Source organism: Theobroma cacao, chromosome 1 (assembly GCF_053813885.1).
Source record: "Theobroma cacao isolate CCN51 chromosome 1, ASM5381388v1, whole genome shotgun sequence".
Lineage (NCBI taxonomy): Eukaryota > Viridiplantae > Streptophyta > Magnoliopsida > Malvales > Malvaceae > Theobroma > Theobroma cacao.
In genome coordinates this window covers 7,873,213-7,893,457 of record NC_142639.1, presented here as the reverse complement: position 1 = coordinate 7,893,457, position 20,245 = coordinate 7,873,213, and the positions used below count along the sequence as shown (strand labels likewise).

General features: G+C 35.6%; 1 protein-coding gene across 2 annotated transcripts in view; it reads right to left on the bottom strand.

Annotated features, from left to right (window-relative positions):
* TOP3A (topoisomerase 3alpha) overlaps window positions 1-20,245 on the bottom strand; it is a 32,022-nt gene that overhangs the window by 8,627 nt on the left and 3,150 nt on the right. For both annotated transcript variants that reach the window (XM_088802937.1, XM_007048418.3), the window contains exons 8-17: window positions 20,047-20,130; window positions 18,453-18,632; window positions 18,243-18,371; window positions 12,673-12,747; window positions 11,833-11,922; window positions 11,614-11,718; window positions 9,265-9,299; window positions 1,931-2,060; window positions 996-1,048; window positions 827-926 (exon numbers count right to left, since the gene is read on the bottom strand). In XM_088802937.1, coding sequence (XP_088659063.1) covers window positions 827-926; window positions 996-1,048; window positions 1,931-2,060; window positions 9,265-9,299; window positions 11,614-11,718; window positions 11,833-11,922; window positions 12,673-12,747; window positions 18,243-18,371; window positions 18,453-18,632; window positions 20,047-20,130 — 981 coding nt within the window. The remainder of the gene's footprint in view (window positions 1-826; window positions 927-995; window positions 1,049-1,930; window positions 2,061-9,264; window positions 9,300-11,613; window positions 11,719-11,832; window positions 11,923-12,672; window positions 12,748-18,242; window positions 18,372-18,452; window positions 18,633-20,046; window positions 20,131-20,245) is intronic.

Genomic DNA, 20,245 nt, shown 5'->3' with positions numbered 1-20,245 from the left:
TTTATTTCTTGTTTTCTTAACCAGTACTCTTTGTAATAAACTTACACATCCCATTGGCATATAAGCCAACTACCATTCTTTGGACAATTTGTTTTTTTTTTTTCCCTAATTTCAATAGGAGACACCAAATTGAAAGCCTAAGCTTATCCTAATCTAGCCTTTACAACATCCTTTTCTAGTTGCCGCACATGAGATAACTCAATTTATCATGAATGGTTACTACTGTTATAAAATTGATATTTTCAAAAACCCTTATTCATGTGCAAATAGTAGTGGTCTCAGAACCTAAGAGCACCTCCTTACTTCTTCTACATTCCCAGTGTGGGCTAGATTATATCACAAGAAGACTTAACCTGTGGTCCAATTTCTATGTCAAGGAAAACCACCCAAGTCACTATATTATTAGGTAAAAAAAAAAACTGATTTAGAAACACTTCAAATTCACCAGACAGTAAACACATGGCCAAATCCTATAGCATACAGGCAATAATAGAAATCCATTTTGCATGAGAAAAGACATTGATCCATTTTGCATGAGTAAATATTGAAGCTCTCACATACCACAAAGCTCAAGTAGGGGCCTGACCTACAACCACTATCTTCATAATTATGCATAACAAAAATTATATCATCTCAGCAACATCATCTAGATTGCAAGATGAGGGAAAGAACGGATGCTTGAATTAAGATAATTACAAGCGAAGAAGAAGAATACTGCACAGAAGATGAGAAATGCAACTAATGTCCAATACAAAAACAAAACACAAAGATACTACAAAATAGTCTCTATAATCTCAACGAAAAATTGAATTAATGTCATGCATACACGGTTTTTCTTCAGCACCATAGAAGATTCTCGGCAAAGTCCACACTGCCTAACCACTTCTCCAGCTGCATGGTTGTCGTCACCAGCAGCTTGATTTGATCTGCATAAGCAGTTAGCATAATAACAGTGGCAATATTTGCTACTACAATATAGGGGATTAATAAACTACCTCTCAAAGAAAACTGCCATAGCCTCTAATAATTTCACTTTATTCAATCTTGCCTGCATATAATATTCAGCTTGTCATAAAACATGACATCAACCAAAAGCGTATATGGACACATCAACCAAACACCATAAATGTATGTGTGTGTGTGTGTGTGTATATATATATATATTTCAAAGGTGATAAATGTATATATATGACTTTTGACCTTTCTTATATCACTGAAATCCTATATTTGGTGTACCATTTTGATTTGACTAAAGGATGTTTCAATCTATCCTAAAAACTTTGAAATATTGAGATTTTTCCCTCTTTCTTCCATTGTTTCTTCTATTTCTTTCCTACCCTCTAATTTCTTAATCTCCCTTATGCCGTCCTTTTTTTTGTCCATCATACATTATGATAATCCAAATGGAGAAATTATATAATTTAGGAACTTAATATAGTAGTTTAAAATTTCATGGTTTCAAAGGTAATTTTATATCTATATTTAGGTTATTTAGCTTATTTTATTTCAGTTACTCTTACTTATTTACCAAGTATTATAAATACTTATTTTCAATTTCAATTGCTTTGGATTATTAAGACATTATAAAAATAGAGATTAAATTATTGAGATATTCCCATGCTTATGCACTTCCTCAATTTCCTTTGTTTCTCCCTTTGATTGCTTTTTTTCTTCTCCTTTCCCTTCTGACTTCTTTACTTCATCTCTTCTTTTTCTTTCCCTATTTAATTTATAAGGAGTCATACATCAAGTTTTGATTTGTCTTAAGGAATTCTTTTTCTCCTTCTCTCCCCCTTAAGCAGCCCTCCTCCTTTCTGCATCCTAAATCCTATTAATTATGCAAATTTTACACTAAACAAACAGTGTTCCCTAGCATAATTACCCAGCAAAATAGATTCCACAAGCAAATAAATATATAGAAGCAACTTACATCTAAGAAGCAAGCTTTCATCTGTTGCAAGCAAGTGGCTAAAACTTCATCTTTTCTCTTATTGCCTACACTAACTTCTTTCATGTCAAACTCCATCATTGATCTGAGATTTGGCTTCCAAAGTTCATACCTGATCAAAAATATACCATGATGAATGACAGAGGAAAAAAACTAAGAAACAAGAATATTGTAATTATGATGCAACCACTTGCATGGGCAAATAAAAAAACTATCCTACTAGCATACACTTATTGAGTGACTGCAATTAATGTGGCAGTCTGTGGAGACAACATTATTGTCATTTTGGACATAGATGTAGGCTTTTGACGGGCAACTTCCAATATGGAAACAGGGTTGCAGCTTATTAGGGAACCAAAATCGATAGCAGCTGCACAATATTGCATGCTCTTTAGATAAATTTATCTACATCTTCGAAAAAATTTTGCAAAGGTTGACCACAGGTTAACAGAAGGATTCTGTTCTCCAGTGCCCAACAGTGCAATTTCTCAATCAAAGAAGTGTCCATGAAAACAGAGAAAGAAGGAAAATATGCACCACATTTCCATATGCTTTACAACTAATTGCCTCTCTAAAAAAACTCATATTGAACCTGGAAAACATTCGTATATAGTGAAATGCATCTCCTATTATGAAGTAAAACATCATTTGCAAAGTTGACCAGATTTCTTCTCCAAAGTAAAAAAAGTACTTCTTCATGCACATTTGTGCTTCTTAGATTGCTTTCTTTTATTTCTTGTTTCCCTTTTTCTTCTTAAAATCGAATCGTTCAGAAGAATGAAGAGAATGTTAAAGATAATGGGGACAGAGACAGAGAATAGGATATGTTTTAAATCTTTCAAACTCACACATTGTTTGTTGATATAGGCTAATTTTTTACACTATCCATATCTACAGGCAGACAAAGACCTTTTTAATTTGTGTATAATGCAACTGCTTCTGAAGACAATGCAGTTATGGTAGGCAGCATGAAGGTCTATAGTGCTTACAATCCGACTATTAGCACATCAGTTAATCCCTTAGTTTACAAGCAATTCACACATAGAAAGCATAGACTAAGTCAACATATCTGATTCATTGCTGGCAGTTTATTATGAACAGTTTCATTGTGGTTCCTATTTTATTGTTAGTGGTAGTTTTCCATTTCATGTTATTGGAGGTTGTGTCTCCACCTTTCCATTTTCTTGCTTTAAGGGTGGTTATTCCACCAAGCTGTAGCTAAAAAGGCAGTGAAGTTAATAAAAGACGGTTGTTCAGTATCTATTCAAGTTTTGAGCACTTAAAACTCAAGAGATCTGCAGGTTCCCTCTAACGAGCCAGCATTACAAACATAGGTTGAAAAAAGAAACCTTCCACCTAAGTACCTAGCGTATCTCAAACTAAACCCAACCCTTCCACACACTATCCCATAACTTGATCCGTTTCAAGGGACCGTATCAATTTGGTATCAGAGCCTAATGTTATGGGGGACCTTTTTCAATAACAATTGCAGCAACTTTTACAATTGTTCCAAGATGAATGTGTAGCCAATTTGGCACGATAAGAAGCAATAAATGCTCGACTGGATGAACTCATTAAGGATTCAGCTGCTTCCAAAGTTGATACCGTAGCTACAGAGGAAGGCAGTAACAACCGAAGCCATAAGGGCGAAGGCGTAGCAAGAAGGACAGGATCCGAAACCACAAGGGGAGGTGCCATCATCCCTAAGCTCACAAAGTTGGATTTTCCACAATTCAATGGCCAAGAAGATCCTTTAGGGTGGTTCAGCAAGTGCGAGCATTACTTTGGCCACCAACAAACAACCGAAGAAGAAAATGTTAGCCTTGCTTCTTTTCACTTGGAGGGGAATGCGCAGCTATGGTTCCTTCAAATGGAAGTTGACATGCCACAACCTTCTTGGGATGAATTCAAACATCAATGTCACATGTGCTTTGGCCCACCTATAAGGAGTCATAAGTTGGGAGAATTGGTGAAACTTCAACAAAGTGGTTCTGTAGTAGATTACCAAGAAAAATTTGAGCAATTGGCTTCACAGGCCGGCACTCTCACTCAAGCACAATAAATTGAACTTTACATCAGTCCCTTTTTTAATTGGTGTTTGGTAGAGATCTTTTAGGAATTATTGTATTTTTGTATCTGATTATTAGGGCCTAATATTATGCTATCTATATTTGTGATAACTTCTTGTTTTAGTGTTGTTTTAGAGTTAACATTGATATATATATATAGGTTGTTGTAAATAATTTTTTTATGACAGAGAATAAAAAACTCTTATGTTTTTCCTCCCAACATGGTATCAGAGCTTCTACCAATTAAAGAAGCCATATTTTTTATCGCTCGGTACTAGGGGAATCTTGTCTGCTACTCTTGACAGCCATGATTTGAAACACCAGTCAAGTAAGGCTTCTGGCGACTGTCAAGAGTAGCAGACAAGATTCCCCTACTGCCGAGCGATAAAAAATATGGCTTCTTTAGTTGGTAGAAGCTCTGATACCATGTTGGGAGGAAAAACATGAGAGTTTTTTATTCTCTGTCATAGAAAAATTATTTACAGCAGCCTATATATATATATATATACAATAATTTCTAAAATTATTAGGCCTTAATAATCAGACACAATATATAATAATTCTTAAAATTTTTCCTAAAAGATCTCTACCAAACACCAGTCAACAAGCTGCAATGAGTATATCCTGACTCTATGAACGCAAGGGGCAGCCCACTCGGACACCAATGTCAAAGGTTCAACAATCAAAACCTCCTAATACACTACTTTAACACTGTACGAGATTTGTGAAAACATTGACTAGGGCTAAAATGAAGGAGAGTGGCTTAAAGGTCAAAGGTCAAAGGCCATCAATGTAAGAAATTATTCTGGATCTACTCAGTTGAAGAAAAAGACAAAGAGCAAACCGAATATGAGCCACCTCTTAATACTAATCAACCAGAGATCTCGTTGAATGCCATCATCGGTATCAATACTCCTCTAAACATGCGTCTGCAAGGCAAATTGAATGGTAACCCAACTCTATCTTTAGTAAACTCTAGTAGTACTCATAGTTTTGTGGACTCCAAATTTGTATCACAATTTAATCTTCAAGTGGAAAAACGAGATAGATTACGGATTGTGGCTGCAAATGGAGAGAGAATTAGAAGTCTAGGTCAATGCAAGGGAATGTCACTCCAATTAGGCAATCACACTTTCTTTGTTGATTTATATGTTCTCACTTTAAGCGGTTTTGATGTTGTATTAGGTGTCAATTGGTTAAAAACCTTAGGACCCATTTTGTGGGACTTTACAAATATGTGGATGTCTTTTACTAAACTAGGGAAACAAATAGAATTACATGGAATTAAAACTTCCCAACCAACACAAAGTGCTGAGACTCAAGTTGTTACTGCCGAAGAAGATTACGATGCTGATTTACAATGACTCTTACGAGATTTTGCTTATTTATTCTAGGAACCCATGAGCCTTCCTCCTTCACGTACATATGATCATCGAATAGTTGTTAGACCATATCCATATCCACATGTCCAGAAAGATGACATTGAGCAACAATGTTCCGAGATATTGAAGCAAGGGATAATTCGGCCTAGTCAATCCTCATTTTCATCTCCAGTGCTCCTTGTTCCTAAGTCAGATGATACTTGGCGCATGTGCACAGATTATCAGGAATTGAATGCAAAGACAATCAAAGACATTTCCCATTCCGATGATTGAGGAATTGTTGGAGGAATTATTCGGAGCAAAGTATTTCTCTAAACTGGATCTGCAGTTAGGCTATCACGAAATTCAAATGAATGAAGCTAATGTAGAAAAAACAACTTTTCGAACACACCATGGCCACTTTGAATTTCGAGTCATGCCCTTCGGGTTAACAAATGCCTCATCTACTTTCTAGGCCTGATGAATGAGGTATTGCATTCTCACTTAAGAAAAATTGTTTTGGTGTTTTTTGATGATATACTCGTTTACAGCCGTACCTAGATACAGCACATGTATCACTTGCGGACCGTTTTCAAATTGCTCTCAAAACATCACCTTTTCTTGAAATGATCTAAATGCTCATTTGCCCAAACTCAAATTGCTTATTTGGGCCACATCATCACTGCCAAAGGGTTATTGCAGATGCAAGCAAAATTTCAAGCATGACAAAATGGCCCAAGCCTTTAACTATTCGAGGCTTATGAGGTTTTTTAGGCTTCACTGGATACTACCGCAAGTTTGTTCATAACTATGGTTCTATTGCAGCACCTCTTACAGTGATGCTCCGTAAAAATTCCTTCATATGGACAGACCAATTGTCTCAAGCTTTCGAAAAACTTAAGGCTGCCACGACCACCACGCCTGTGTTAGCACTTCCTGATTTTTCTCAACCCTTTACAATTGAATGTGACGCTTCTGACACTGGAATTGGTGCGATTTTATTGCAAAATAATAAACCAATCACATTCTTTAACAAGGCCATGGCAATCCGACATCGGCATTTACCAACCTACGAAAAGGAGCTCATTGGTCTTGTTAAGGCCATCAAACACTGGCGCTCTTACTTATGAGGCAAGCACTTCATAGTTTGCACCAATCACTATAGTTTGAAGTTCTCATTGGAGCAAAAACTATTGACACCACCACAGCAACACTGGTGGGGAAAAATCTTGGGCTATTCATTTTCAGTAGAATACAAGGCTGGTCGATACAACTCTGTAGCCAATGCTCTATCCCGGAGAGATTCCGATGGGGCTGTCCTTCACACCATATCCATGCCACAATTGAGCCTATTTGATGAAATTCATCATGAACAACAAAATTCACCTGAAGTCCAAAGTTTAATCTCTACTGTCCAAGAGGGTACTGCTGCTGAACCGTGGAGCTTCAAACAAGGGCTGCTATTCTATAAACATCAGGTTTATTTAGCCCCTAATTCTCCTTCCATCCAGACAGTCATGATCGCCTTACACAACCAAGGGCATGAAGGGTATCAAAAAACTCTCTTTCGCATTGCCAAAGATTTTCACTGGAACGGCATGAAACACCATATCCGTGACTTCATCCGTGCCTGCAGTATTTGCCAACTTCATAAAACAGAAACTTTGCAACCTGCTGGTCTTCTTCAGACTTTACTAATGCCTGAGCATGTATGGTCTGACATATCATTGGATTTTGTGGAAGGCTTACCTAATTCACATGGTATAAATGTCATTTTGGTGGTTTTGGACCGTTTCTCTAAATACTGTCGTTTACTGCCAATTGCTCACCCATATTCAGCTGTTAGTATTGCACAACTCTTCTTTGACAATATTTTCAAAATACATGGGTTGCCTGAAACAATGGTGAGTGATAGAGATGTCACCTTTACAAGTGCATTTTGGAAGGAACGTTTTCGTCTTAGCGGCACCAAGTTATGTTTCAGCTTTGCTTACCACCCCCAATCAGACGGCCAAACGAAAGTTGTCAACCGAACTATGGAGATGTACTAAAGATGCTTTACCAGTGCTCAGCCTACCAAATGGATGAATTGGTTGACTTGGGTGGAGTATTCATATGATACTAATTTTCATTCTTCACTACAGACCACACCTTTTGAAGTAGTGTATGGGCATCCACTGCTGCGCCTGCTGTCCTATTGTCCTGGAATTTCCAAATTGGATGCTGTGGATCAGGCCTTACAATCTCGAGATATGATCCTTAAATCATTAAGGCAGAATCTGTTGCATCCCAACATAAGATGAAAACCATTTATGATTCCAAGCACCGTAATATTGAATTTCAAGTAAGGGACAAGATTCTTTTACGATTACAGCCATATCCACAGCTCTCCTTGGCTAATTGTCGTCACCAAAAACTGCTGCCAAGGTTCTATGGTCCTTTCAAAATTTTGCAACGTCTTGGACTTATGGCTTATAAATTGGAGTTTCCTCCAGGGACAAAGCTTCATCCTGTGTTCCATGACTCTTGTCTAAAAGTTTTTCATGAGGGGGACAATCCAGTGACTGCTACACTCCCTATGGGTCTTCCAGCAGCACCCATGCCACTACCATTGTCTGTTCTAGACCGTCGAGGCAATCGAAACATTCAAGAGGTTTTGATTCATTGGCAAGACACTTCTGCAGCAGAGGCATCTTGGGAGACTGTTTCATCTATGAAGGAGTGCCTCCCACACTTCACACTTGACGACAAGCGCGATTTGAAGGAAGGGAGTAATGATAGCACATCAGATAATCCCTTAGTTTACAAGTGATTCACACATGGGAAGTATAGACTAAGTCCACATATCTGATTGATTGCTGGCAGTTTATTGTTAACAGTTTCGTTATGGTCCCTATTTTATTGTTAGTGGTAGTTTTCCATTTCATGTTGTTGGGGGTTGTGTCTCCACCTTTCCACTTTCTTCCTTTAAGTGTGGTTATTCCACCAAGCTGTAGTTAAAAAGGCAGTGAAGTTAATAAAAGAGGGTTGTTCAAAATCTATTCAAGTTCTGAGTACTTAAAACTCAAGATCTGCAGGTTCTCTCTAACGAGCCAGCATTACAAACTTAGGTCAAAAAAAGAAACCTTCCACCCAAGTACATAGTGTACCTCAAACTAAACCCAATCCTTCCACACACCATCCCATAACTCGATCTGTTTCAAGGGACCGTATCACTGCCATAAGATATACTGTGTACATTCATCTAAATCTATCCTTTCCCAGTTTTATCAAATATGCCTAAAGGTCCTTGGTGGTTAACTTAACCATTCTTGTGCAACAGTAAAGTTCCTTAATGTTTAAGTTAAGAGTGTAAAGAAAATATGCTTCCAAGTAGCACTTCATGCCAAAAGAGAACAGGGATGACTACTGCCAGAACCAGATGCACCAAGCCCTGCCACTTTGGCTGGGCAAATGGTGCATGGCCCTTATCCAGGTAATGGTACAAGACTCTTAAGTTAAGGGCACAAGTTTTAGCTATTGATTTCTTCAGCTAATAATCAACTTGCTAATCATGCTACAGACAAATTAATGCAGCAAATGGAATTACGGATAAAGACCAACATCAATAACCACATACAGGCTAACACACACGATCTTAGAGTCATGACTCCATTTCTTTATAGACAAATGAAACCCTAAAAAGGATATATATATTAAATAAGAAAATTTCCAAAAACAATAAACCGTCATAATGATCTGGGACATGTCATGCCACATATAAACATGCATGAAACTGACTAACCTTTTAACAAATAAAATAAGAGTTAAGATTCCACATATTATCCTTAGCACTGTAATTTAAGTAAGCTGGCTTATCCAAAAAGAAAAAGAGTAGACTACTTACCCCATGTCATCATATCCCATAACCAGTGCCTCACCCTGAGATTACATAAGTCTCACAGTCAGTACCAATGTAATAACTTACCGTCAGAAAACTAATTTATAACTTGGAAGAAACACAAAAAAGGAAAGAAGAGATAATACCAAATTATGGTTTCATTGCATCCAGTTGTTATCCAGTTATACATGATAGGGTTCAATTAGTTTGCTAATATAAAAGAAATAACTAATATGACAACAAAATGAAATGTAGTGCTGAAAAACTCTAAAATCAAAAGCACACCAAGAACAAAATTATTTAACAAGTTGGTCAACCACATGAAAGTACAAAATAAAACCCTCAAGAAAACTATAACCAGTAAACCCAAATCCAAATCTTCTCTTACACCCCAAAACATTGATCGGAGAAAAAACTCAGTAATAGAACTCCTTTCACAAAGGGGATTCCTATCAACACAATAAGTTCGGCACATTTACTCAATGATAATCCACAGCAAGGATATAGATTTACTACATTTTTGTTATACCCACACTTAACTAAGCATGCCACTTATGATCATACTTAAGGTCACTCCTATTGTCTGGTGGCTAAAAATGTAAACTTGCACCTCTTTTTAGGCTAAAGAAGACCACTTTCAGAAAGTGCCAACAACGTGTTTAGCAAGGCAATGTCAATTAGTTGATCCAGGCAGTTCATGTGTTGACCTAGAGATAATTTAAAACTTAAAAGTCTCTCATCATAGCTCAAGACATCACTTGGCCTAGAGATAGTTCAAAACTTGGAAATGTCTAAATCCTGGAAACTTACTACCTTTTAAAGGAAAAAGGTTCCTGTTACAAGGATTTTGAGTGCGTAAATTACATCTCCAAACTCTAAAAGCTACACCTTCCTAAAAATGTCCATTAGTCTGTGAAAGGGATCAATTTCAAATATTTAGTATACACGTGGCTGGTTACCAAGGAACCTTTCCATCCACTCTGATGCGGTTAGTTAAGTTTTCAGTACATACATATAGGCAATATGGTTAATTCCTTCAGAATAATGCTCCCCCTCCCCAATTTGTGCTTCCAATTTGATAAATTACATAAGGAAGTGTGCACTCACAACTATTTAGAGTTTGATATTAAAAATATTTAATTGGTAATATCGAAATGACAATATTGTTATCCAAAGAGTAAGCAAAACTTAATCACGATAATGAAGTTGAAATAGGAAAGTATTATGATGTAATTTGTGGAACAAAATTCGAGTAGCCCATTTGCTAAATTTATATTTTATAACAATGCAAATTAAATGAAAAGGTATGATGATATGATCTTAGCTATCAGAATTCTTTTCTATTTAACTGTATACAAACCACTACAAACTCAAATGTTTTAAAGAAAGAACTTAGAGAAAGCAACTTATTATGTTCTATAGAGATTATTATCATGATCTACAAGTAATTCTTTTTAGTGCAAGGAAATGTGCATCAAAACTTAAACTTGATTATTATGATGATCTACAAGTAATTTTTTGTAGGGCAAAGATATGCGCATCAAAACTTAAACTTAGAATACCTACTCAAAACCACTGAGCAAAAAAGAAATACCTACTCAATACCTTCACCCACCCAACCACTTGAGCTAAACCCATGTCGTGACTTAAGTAATTTTTTTCATTAAAACTCTTTATATACATTTTATCACATCCTTTAAATTGATTTTGTTGAGTAAAAATATTTTATATTAATCATTATTTGGAATTTTTCAAAGATACTTCCTTTTCTTTTATACTTAACTGTATTTAAGTTTTACAAGAATTTTTTTATGTGATTATCAATTTTGAGACCCAAACAATTGAATTTGTTTGGTTGTTGTATTCATTTTATTTGTTCAATATTATATTTTACTTCATAACCTATTCAAAAATAAAATATAAATAGAGAGTTTTTAATAAAAAAGAATTGATAATTCTAAAATAGAACACAAGTAGATACTATTTTCTCTTCATTTTAGTGCATTACATTTTATGCATGCATTTATGTACTCATATACATATACATATGTACACAAACATACATATATAAAAATAAATTTCTGTAATTTGCTATGATGATATATGCATATAAGATTTTATTTTTAAAAGTACCATGTTTTGTTTTGGATGCCACTGTGTCCGCTGGATAGAAAGAAAGAGTTATTCTAAAACTTCAAATCATCTACCAAATTTTAAACTCCCTAATTGTACTTTCTCTCTGAATATTTAATTAATCTCCTGGCTCATAACAAATTCAGTAACACAGAAGATTCAAAAGTAAATAAAATATAATAAAAAAGCTCGAGTCAAAGAAGAAAAGGGAAAAAAGATTACAAGTTTGGTGGGCGAGAAACGAGTGTTTGAGTCCTTTGTTGCATAAAATCGATCTAGCAGCTTTTTAATGTGATCATGCATTGTTGCATCTGTACCAATTCCCGCCTTTCACATAGAAGAAAGAGAGCAACAAGTTTTTAAAAAATCAAACTAATTGCTGTCCGAAAATATTGAGACCAGAATCAAATTACCCAGATCAGAGCACTTAGGAATTCTGACCTTGTCCATACAACTTAGTAAATCAGCTTCACTCAGAAGGGGTGGTGGTCTAGTGACTCCTGTGTCAAGAGTCAATGATGTTGGGATGAACTGCGAGATCACAAGGAACTGAAGAATAAATACCAATTCTAGCCTCAACAATTCTGCAGAGGGATGTAGATGCTTAAGTCTATTTTGCAAAACATCAAATTTATGCCATAATTCAGTGTGGAAGTCACAAAATCTAATGGTTCGAATTTCATCTTCGTCATCAATGAGAAATCATGAAAAAATAATGAACTCAGATGTCAAAACATTCAAACGAAACATGATCATCTTGTTCTTGTGCCATTTGTACAAAAATTGTTACAGAACCAAGGCCCAGTAATCAATTTGGGAAAAAAAAACTATACCTACAAGCCCTCTCCCTCTTCCACCCAAAAGTTATTCCATCAACATAATGGGCTTAAGAATGTCCTTTTATTTCAGCTTTTTTTTTTTTTTCCCTTTTGCTAACTCCTTGTATTTTAAGAAACTATAGTTTTTTAAGATTATTATTTGGCTTCTTTAGATACTCACAGTATGAATCAAGGCAGGATTCGGTAGCTTTATAGTTAAAAGTGTGCATCTGGGAATTTCTAAGCCAACAATTTAATCCTTTTTACCAGCAATAGTCCCAGATTAGGCTGACATTCTACCAAATAGTTGACAAATATGGCTACTTGAGAACGATTAGCAACATGGCAACTCCACAAGGAAGCAGAGCATAGCAATATACAGGAACACTAACAATCAACTTAAACAAACAATTAACTTCCAATTGAAAAGATTGAAATGAACAATACAGAAACAATGTAAAACCTGCTGTCCAAGAGTGTAGGTTGGAATCATTGAACCTCCCCATGATTCATATCGGTAAACATCTAAGTAATTTCTCTGGTCAAAATAGAAAACCCACTTAGTCAAAATTCAAGATGACAGTGATAAATCTAAAGAGACCATGGAGCTTTAGAAAAGCTATGGCACCATCTGTTGCCAAAAGATACCAAGACAACGACAATTATTCATGCTATTGGAATGAAGCAGCTTCATTATTGTATCACATCTCAAAGAAAATCAATGCATACAAGGCAAGACAGGCTAACAAGAGTAGTGCATTGCTGATTGGCCGATCAGAAGTTAATAAAAGTTTTTAAACATCTTATCCATTCCAAGAGAAGGTGTTCGTGATTTTCAACTGACACAGTTTCTGAAATTTTATCATGCACAATTTTAATTGAAGAAAGAGCAAATAAAGTAAGATTTTACCACAATCCTGTCCAACCTTAATGTTCAAAATGGCAACTTGACATCATACAGAAACACAAAAACAACTTTCCAGTTACAAGTTTCCTTTGACCATTAGCAGTTCAAAATGGATTGACATTTCTTGGACCATAGAAATACCCTGAATGTAACATAAAAGGAAACACCAGAACCCTGACTATTAAAATAAAAAAAAATCCTAAAGTTGTAATTATTCCGACCATCAGAAATCTTGCACTCAGTGATACCAGGCTTAGCCACTGTTAAAGACTGATATACATATACATATATATATATATATATATATATATATATATAAATATATAAATATATATTATGTGTTAAGGCTATTTTAGGTTTAAGGCTGTTTTAGTCTTTTCTATATTAATAGAATAGCCACATTGTAGAAATTAACCTTTAATTGAATATATACAAGTAATTTACGTGGTATTAGAGCCTACCTATCCAAAACCCTAAAAAATAAAAAATTCAAAGAAGAAGAAAAAGAAGGTACTCGTTGGATCGTTGTAACTGTGTGGATTGGGTTCTATTAAGATTGGTAGAACTTGTTAGCTGAATATGAGGTTGGTTAGTTTTTTATGTTGATTTGTTTTTTTAATATTATGGTAAAGTGAGATGACATCCGAAGGTAGTAAGAATGTGGAGGTTGTGTCCTCACATCACAAAAGACTTGATGTTATGATAGCTGGAGATGATTCTAATTTTGTAGAATGGAAGTTTCTAGTTAAGGTTAATGTAAGAGGACTTGGTAAGGAAGCACATCTTATGAACCCTATCCAGAAAAAAACGATGCTGCAAAGGTATGGATGACAGATGATGGAAAATTGTTTTCATAGATTGTTAATTGTATTGATAGAAAGATGGTTCTCTCAATAAAACATACGACAGTTAAAGAGTTATGAGAATTATTACATGAGTGTTTTTCAAATACAAAGAATATGAAGAGATTGTACAGTTTATCACAAGAGGTTAGTCGTCCAAGTCAGAATGGACATACGATTATGAACTATTATTATGGTTATAAGAGTGCTACTGAAGATTTTTACATTGCCATGCCAGTTCTACTGATGTGGCTAAGATGAAAGAACAGCGTCAGAGATTGTTTGTCTTTGGTTGTCTATCTAGTTTAGATTCAGGGTACAACATGATTCGTTCTCAACTCTTTGCTAACAAGGATGTTTCATCATTGTTTGATGTTGTTACCACTGTACTGAATGCTACCAAGGAAAGTGTTTTTACTACCAGTGATGTCTGATCGATCTGCCTTAGTCTCATAGGGTACTAATGGGTTTGCCAGTGGATATAGAGGAGGATCAAGTGGGGAAAAAGGCATTTTAGAGGAGGTCATGGTGAAAAGGAACAGGTGGTCATGGAGGTCCAAGAGTGTGTTATAATTGTGGAGCACAAGGTAACCCCAAAAATCGGTGTTCTAAACCCTTACAGGGACAACAAAATTATCATTATCAACCTCCTTCACAGAGGCAACAACAACAACAACAACAGTATCAAGTCCCCTCTAAATTTGCTAATGCAGCATCACAAGTTGGCAATTCTACTACACCTCGCACTGAAGGCCATACAATAATTATGCTTGATGAGGAGTTTTCTAGATATACCCAATTCCGGAAGTGTCAGCAGCCTTCATCCTCTTCTATTGCTACCTTAGTTAAGTCAGGTAATCCCATAGCATGTCTTTCTTCTTCATCTCATCACTGGGTCATTGACTCAGGTGCCACTGACCATATGACAGGAAATTCAGGTATTTTATCCACTTATAGGCATTTCAATCATTGTACTAATGTCACTCTTGCTAATGGGTCAACTACTAAAGTTTTAGGTAGTGGTAGTACATTTGTTACTCTGTCATTGCCTTTATCTTCAGTTTTGCATCTTTCTAATTTTCCATTTAACTTGATGTCTATTAACCAAAAAACTAAAGCCTTAAATTGTTGTGTTCCGTTCTTTCTTGGTTATTGTCTATTTCAGGATCTCTTGACTTGGAAGATTATTGGCAGTGGGAGTGAATCAAATGGATTATATCTACTGGATGAAGTTATTGCTGCTTTTCCTTCTGCTGGTGCATCAATTGCCTATTCTAGTGATCTTTCCCCTTTCCAACTTCACTGCCAACTTGGTCATCCGTCTCAATTAGTGTTGAAGAAAATGTGCCGTGAATTAGTGTCTGTGTCTAGTTTACATGTGAGTCTTGAGAGTTTGCCATGCAACCTCGTGTGCCATATGTGTCTAGAGTTAATAAGAAGGCTACTTCTCTTTTTGAGTTAGTTCATTATAATGTTTGGGGTCCATGTCCTGTGACTTCAAAAACCGGTTTTAAGAATTTTGTAACATTTGTTGATGATTTTTCCAAAAATACTTGGTTATATTTAATGAAATCTAGATTTGAGTTGTTTTGTCTTTGCTGCATTTTGTGCAGAAATTCGTACTCAATTTCACTCTAATATTCGTATCCTCCATAGTGATAATGCTAAAGAGTATTTCTCTGATTGTTTTAGTTCTTACATGATACAAAATAGCATTATTCATCAGTCTTCTTGTATTGTTACTCCTCAGCAAAATGGAGTAGCAGAGAGAAAAAATCGTCATCTTATGGAAGTTGCTAGACCCTTAATGTTTCAAATGAGAGTTCCTAAAGTTTTTTGAGCTGATGCTATTCATACAACTGCTTTTCTTATTAAGCGCACGCATTCATATGTTCGTCAAGGCCAAACACCATATTATATCTTGTCTCCAAACCAGTCCTTATTTCCTATACCTCCCAAGGTATTTGGTTGTACTTATTTTGTTCAAGATATGCGACCACATGTTAGTAAGCTAGATCCTCATTCATTAAAATGTATATTCTTAGGTTACTTACGTACACGAAAAGGTTATCATTGTTACTCACCAGAATTGGGCAAGTGTCTTGTTTCTCATGATGTCACATTCTTTGAGCATAGTCCTTTCTTTGCTAGTCCTCCTTTGTTTCTGAGATTGAGCTAGTAGATGATTTCTTGATTTATATAGTGAATAATCCTAGTCTTGATACTCCATTTGTTTCATCTCGACCTCCTATCACACAGGTGTACACCCCGTCGTCATGGCACTAATGCAACAATTCTTCAACCCGTAGATACATCGCTGGATTCACTTCTCGTACTGACTTCTACTTCATTAGATTCTGATCTTGATCTCCTTATTGCTCTCCGAAAAGGTAAATGCCAGCGCACTCATTCCATCTCTTCTTTTGTTTTCTATGATCATCTTTCTCGTTCTTCTCGTTCCTTTGTTGCTTCTCTTGATTCAGTTTCACTTCCAAAGACTCTTACAGAGGCATTTTCTCATGATGGTTCGTGAACTGCTATGGAAGAGAAAATATTGGCCCTTGAGACTAATGGTACTTGGGATTTAGTTTCTCTTCCATCGGGTAAAAAGGTCATTGGGTGCAAGTGGGTGTATACAATAAAGGTGAATCCTGATGGTACTATTGCTAGATTGAAAGCCCGATTGGTAGCTAAGGGTTATGCTCAAACTTATGGTGTGGATTATACACACATTTTCTCCTGTAGCTGAATTAACTTTTGTTTGTATATTTCTTTCATTAGCTACTACTAATCATTGGCCTTTATACCAATTGGATGTGAAGAATGCCTTTCTTCACGGTGAAAAGGTGTATATGCAGCAACGACCTGGGTTTGTTGCTCAAGGGGAATTTGGTTAAGTATGCAAGTTGAGAAAATCATTGTATGGGTTGAAACAATCTCCTAGAGCTTGGTTTGGGAGGGTTAGTGATGTGGTATTTGAGTTTGAACTATTGCGGAGTTCATGTGATCATAATGCATTCTTTCGACGTACTAACAATGGTTGTATTTTGTTGGTTGTTTATGTTGATGATATTGTGATTACAATTAGTGATCAACAGGGTATTCATGATCTTAAAGTTTTTCTTCAAGCAAAATTTGAAATGAAAGACTTGGGTTCCTTAAAATACTTTCTAGGGATTGAAGAAACTTGCTCCAAAAAGGGTATATTTCTCTCCCAAAGTATATACTAGATTTGCTCAAAGATGTTGTATTGCTTGTCACAAAGCCTTGTGATACTCCTATGGACTCAAGCGTGAAGCTTATAGCAGGAAAGGGGGAGGCATTCGCAGATCCTGAAAAATATAGACACCTAGTAAGTAAATTGAATTATTTGACTGTGACTCGTCCTGATATTTCTTTTCCAGTGAGTGTAGTAAGTCAATTCATGTCAGTGCCTACTTCTATTCATTGGGATGCCTTGGTTCACATTCTGAAGTATTTAAAGGGACACCAGGCAAAGGGGTTGTATATTAAGATCACGGGCATACTCAAGTTGACAGCTTTACTGATGCCGATTGGGCTGGGTCACCAGATGATAGGAAATCTACTACAAGATATTGTATGTTTGTGGCAGGAAATTTGGTATCCTGGAAGAGTAAGAAGCAGAATGTGGCAGCAAGGTCTAGTGCAGAGTCCGAGTACCGTGCTATGGCACAAACTACTTGTAAGCTTATGTGGATTCATCATGTGTTGGAGGAAATCGGTTTTGCAGATTCATCTCCTATGAGATTGTGGCATGATAATCAGGCAGCTATGCATATTTCTTCTAATCCAGTGTTTCATGAAAGGACAAAACATATTGAGGTTGATTGTCATTTTGTACGAGAGAAGATTCAACAAAAATTGATATCTACTTCCTATGTTAGCACAGGAGAGCAATTAGCAAATTTGTTTACTAAGAATCTTTCTCGAGTTAGAATTGATTATATTGTAACAAGCTGGGCATGATCAATATCTATGCTCCAGCATGAGGGGGGGTGTTAAAGACTGATATATATATATATATATTATGTGTTAGGGCTATTTTAAGTTTAAGGTTGTTTTCGTCTTTCCTATATTTTCTATTCTACTATAAATAGAATAGCCACATTGTGGAAATTAACCTTTTATCAAATATATGAAAGTAGTTTACAGCCTCCAAATTAAAAAAAAAAAAGAAAATACTACACTCCAATGCTTTTTAATGAATGAGAAAAGACTCAAGGAAGAGAAAGGCAAAATTTGAAAAAGCTATAAAATACTTACCTCTAATATTACTCTTCCTGATGTAGAAAATTGTTCATCTGCAATGTCAATTTCAACTGTAGTTTCAGCCCCTACAGCTGGTTGTGAAACACAAGCCAAGAAATGGCGAACTACCAGTTCATATAATTTCTGTGATGCAAAGGAAAAGGAATTAAATTTCCAAAAAATCAATGACACTATAATTCTTATTAGCCTAATACACTTGCTTACACGATGGTCTTGACTCCAATTATGTTCTCCAGCAGAAAATTTTGTAGGGTGAATGGGTGGATGAGCCTTGTCATCATGTCCACCACTGCTAGGGTTTCTCCAGAGACTTGTCCCAGGGTCCAATAACCTCTGAGCATAAGAACCCCACTCAGGATGGTCCTGTTGTTCTTGCACAATTGCCTACATTAAATAAAACTAGAGTTAATAATAATTTCATCAATGCAAGCAACTCCTAAAGGTAATCAATGGCAGGGGATCAAAAACAAATCCTATGACTCATGAAGAAACGGCATTTTAAGATAGCAAAAGGCAATACAACAAAAATGTTGCATTGAAAATATGATAATAATATTAAAAAAAGAAACTATTCTTACAGAATAGCAAGCATTGTCACATTGATTTATTAAGGTGATTCCAATTCATAAATCCACTGCTTTTTTCATAAAAGTTGAATGTTAACTAGTCAACTGCTAATGTAAATGTAAAGTCAAAAGTTATCTTGGTTTGACTTTATAAATTTATTAATTAGATAAAAAGCAAATGTAAACATAATATAGCACTCAAGCAAGGAAAAAAAAAATAATGTTGGAGAAAGAGTGAACTGAAACACCTTCAAAATCCAGCAAGGCATCCCTATGAGATTTAATTTCCGGAAAAGAAGCTTTAAAGTAGCAACAAGACAAATAAGGAACTGAACAATTCAGAAAGTGCAAGAAATGGAAGCTTCAATCCTGATAACTTTCAAAGTATAGGACAAAGCCCTACACAGTGTTGCCCAAATATTTGATCACAAATCTGTTGAATTGGTGATTGCAGTTTTCTATCTATTTTAGTTTAAAAGGAAAATATCGTTGACTCAATTCTCGTAAAAAATGAGGGTACAATCAATAGAAAAATAGCATAAGTGTTCTGTTAGAATTGAACCTAATGATGCTTCATATCTTATGAATGTCCACCATTTCACATCAAACCTAGTGACAAGAAGATTAAAACTTCACAACCATTACCCTCAATCTGTGATTCTGCTCTCAATACATTAAAGAGAAGCACCACAAGTTTGCTAAGTGTTCCTCCTGTTACATAAACATTTATAATATGTGCATGTCTATTATTGCATATCCATCTCCCTCAGACAGATGTTCTCTCCAGACAATGTTTTCCATTATTCTTCACTAATTATTACAAGTTCTTCACTTAATTATCCTTTCTTCCCAACTAATTACATCTATAATTCATATTCTTATTTAATATCTCTTTCCTTTTTCTAGAGTTCAATTGCTCCCAACTGCTAGAGTCTCAAATTATAGTGGATGATAATTATATAAGTCCATATACAAGGATGTGTGGAAGATAGAAAGATCATTGTACTCTTTTAGAAGAAAGGAGATAGTTTTAAATTTTTAAAGTGTAAATATATTTGAAATGAGAGAAAAAATAGGAATGATCCAAGTGGATAAAGAGACCTAACTCTTTTAAATCTTTTAAGAGTTAAAGTTGATAGAGAGGCCAACTAAAAACTGCCTCTTATATAAGTATAAATTACTAACACAAGTAGAGACAAGGATTATCTCCTCAACATGAAACAGTTACCAACATGCAAATCAGTCCTGCTTGAAAAGCAATCAGTCTCTGTACGAGGATAACTGATAAAACCAGCTTGGTATAGATCTTCTGCCACCTATAAACAATAAAAATGAAAGTAAAGGAGTGATTTTAGCTGGAGAAGCTTGTTAAATAACCAATACATGATTATCTCCACAATTAATCAAAGGAACTCAAAGACAGTTTTCAAG